This window comes from Oncorhynchus clarkii, chromosome 3, assembly GCF_045791955.1.
Source record: "Oncorhynchus clarkii lewisi isolate Uvic-CL-2024 chromosome 3, UVic_Ocla_1.0, whole genome shotgun sequence".
Lineage (NCBI taxonomy): Eukaryota > Metazoa > Chordata > Actinopteri > Salmoniformes > Salmonidae > Oncorhynchus > Oncorhynchus clarkii.
This window is the reverse complement of record NC_092149.1, coordinates 78,077,605-78,080,421: the sequence shown is the minus strand read 5'-3', so window position 1 is coordinate 78,080,421 and position 2,817 is coordinate 78,077,605. Positions and strand designations below refer to the sequence as shown.

At 46.4% G+C, this 2,817-nt stretch overlaps 1 protein-coding gene across 1 annotated transcript; it reads right to left on the bottom strand.

Moving 5' to 3' along the window:
• Positions 1-220: 220 nt before the first annotated feature.
• LOC139406155 (POU class 3 homeobox 3a) lies at positions 221-2,550 on the bottom strand. The gene has a single exon (XM_071148641.1). It carries the CDS (start codon positions 2,495-2,497, stop codon positions 1,208-1,210), a length of 1,290 nt encoding a protein of 429 aa, XP_071004742.1. The 5' UTR covers positions 2,498-2,550; the 3' UTR covers positions 221-1,207.
• Between the last annotated feature and the right edge of the window lie 267 nt (positions 2,551-2,817).

Below are 2,817 nucleotides of genomic sequence, written 5' to 3'. Positions count from 1 at the left end.
ATAGAGGATTAATTCAATGAAGTTGAACTTTTTTAAGTTGGTATGTTGGGTGGCAAGTTTTCTTCTCACATCAGTAGGTCAGGATGAGCAGCAACGCCCGCCCTACAAGATAGGGTCTCGATTAGGCCTTTTGTCGAATGTTTTGCACATCAGATCTTCAAAGTTGGCCTATAGTACTTTTGGTGTGCTGACATTGAAAACACAATGGTATCCGTTATGACAAATTTATTGTTCTCAATAATCCTTCATGAAATAACCATTTAAAATATATTAGGCTACTGTCAAAATCATCACATAGAAGTATACAAGGCTATAACAAACAACAATGACGTCAGCTTTTGGGAATTCGTGCTCCTTTGAACATAACATGTAGGCAGGCATAGGCCTATCATCATCACTGCAATAACAGTCTAATCATAACAAACGTGAATAAAAGGGTTAAGTTAGCAATAACACATAATGCAAAGTTGGGGGTAAATAAAGTATTGCTCATTATAGTACATGAATTATATGGTAGCATTAGAACAGAAGGTCAGCATGGTGAAAAAGATTCAGATTCTTAAAAATATTCTATCATAACTTGTTTGTAAAAACAAAACAAAAGCATATAAGTGAGAATGTAATGCGACCCCCTTCAACTGCAGAAGGGAACATTTCCAATAACAATTAGTGCTGCAAAAAAAAAGTGTCTTGATTTAGTTTGTTCTAAAATAGTCGCACGCAATATGAAATATTACAAAATAACAAGGGCGATCATGGGGAGATGTTAAAGCGTATCGTTGTCTTTCACATGGGGCCAAAGATGGGGCAGAGAACTGAAACAATCATTTTGGTTCAAAATAAAATAAAAGGGAAATATATAGTTTGTGAAACACGCACACACACACGCACACACACTTTATTGTAATATATAACAGGCTAAAAACGGATTAAGATTGTCCATTCGACAATGTGTTGCCTAATATCGCATGTTTTAATTTCTAACTTTCCTAAGAGAAAATACCAGACACACCACACCGTTGGTCACGATGGAGTAATGTGGATGGGTAAGATTTTTGTTTTGTTTCATTGTTTCATGTAGGCCTAAAAGTAACTGTTCCCGCTTGGCACACGTAAAATATAATTTATCTTGCTAGTATTTTCTCAGCCCTGACAGTGTCTTATTTCAGCCCTCCAAAATATTATTGTTCGGTGTTCTGTTTATTTCTCACGTATCGCTGAACATTCGCTTGCAGTCCATGGAAGGTGACGGTGTGCCTGCGCTCATGTTGTCGACCTGAGAGTACTCGTCCTCCGGGCTGTGTGGCAGCCCCGGCGGCGTCATCCTCTTCTCCTTCTGCCTGCGGTTGCAGAACCAGACCCGGACCACCTCCTTCTCCAGCTGCAGACTGTCCGCCAGAGAGGTGATCTCCTGGGCTGCTGGTTTGGGGCTTTTGAGAAAGTGGCTCTCCAAAGCTCCTTTGACGCTCACCTCGATGGACGTGCGCTTTTTCCTCTTCCTGCCCTGCGCCGCGATCTTATCGATGCTGGTGGGGCTACCGGTGGTCGAGTCAGCTTCCTCCAGCCATTTGTTGAGCAGCGGCTTCAGCTTGCACATGTTCTTGAAGCTCAGCTGCAGGGCCTCGAACCTGCATATCGTGGTCTGTGAGAAGACGTTTCCGTACAGGGTGCCCAGCGCCAATCCCACGTCCGCTTGTGTAAAGCCCAGTTTGATCCTGCGCTGTTTGAACTGTTTGGCGAAGTGCTCCAGGTCGTCCGAGGTTGGCGTATCCTCGTCGGACTGAGCGTCATGGCTCACCCCGACGTGGTGCTGCGGATGATGTGGATGCTGGTGGTGGTGGTGGTGATGGTGATGATGGTGGCTGCCGTGGTCGAGATCAGGGGATTCCCCCCTCACCATCCCCGGGTGCATTAGGCTTCTACTACCCGGTGAGCTGAGCATCCCGTTAACCGTGAATCCCCCGGGCTGGGAGTAAATCAGCGACTGTTGCTGCTGCTGTCCTTCGGAGATGCTGGATATGTGAGCGGCTGAGGTGCCTCCCCAGGCTGGGTGTGCCTGGTGGGAGCCCAGATGCGAAGACCTGTGGTGTAGAGCGGAGCCTGAGTGCAGGTCCTCTCTGCCGGAGTTTCTCTTCACGTCCTGCAGCTGTGGGCTGTCTGTCATTCCCACCGGGCCGGGAGACCAGGGAGAACCGGCTTCGGCAGCTGCCACTGCGGCTGCTGTAGCGGCGGCGTGTGGCAGGGATGTCACCCACTGGTGGGCATGGCTTAACATGTGTCCCCCGTTGCTCGTCGCAATAGCGCCCTGCATAAAGTCACTCTGCACCATCTTCACCGAAGAGTCCCCTCTGTATCCGTCCGACACCGAGGTGACAGCGGTGCTCCCCGGCTGCATGTCACCGACCCCCCGGTCTGAGTGCACGATGGAGCCGGTGGACAGGATCCTATTGCTGGCCAGGTATGGACTGGAGGTGGCTGTTGCCATTCCCCAAACCATAAAGCCTGTGATTGATCTCCCTCTTCCCTAGTTGGATCAATTTATCTTCTCAAACAGAGTGCTCTAATCCAATAAAAATGTTTTAAAATTTTGAGAAAGCGTGTTGAATGTTATACTATGCCATAAAATGGAGATAAAAAATGCCAACTAATCCATCGAAAAGATTAACAAAAATGCAAATGAAAGTTGATGTTTTGTTTATCTATTAGTAGGCCTATGAAAATGTATTCACGTTCCACCAGTTTAAAGGCAGCGATTGGTGAATAGAAAATTATCTTTATGCATTCCGTAGGATTTTTATTTTATTTTTAAGAATTAAA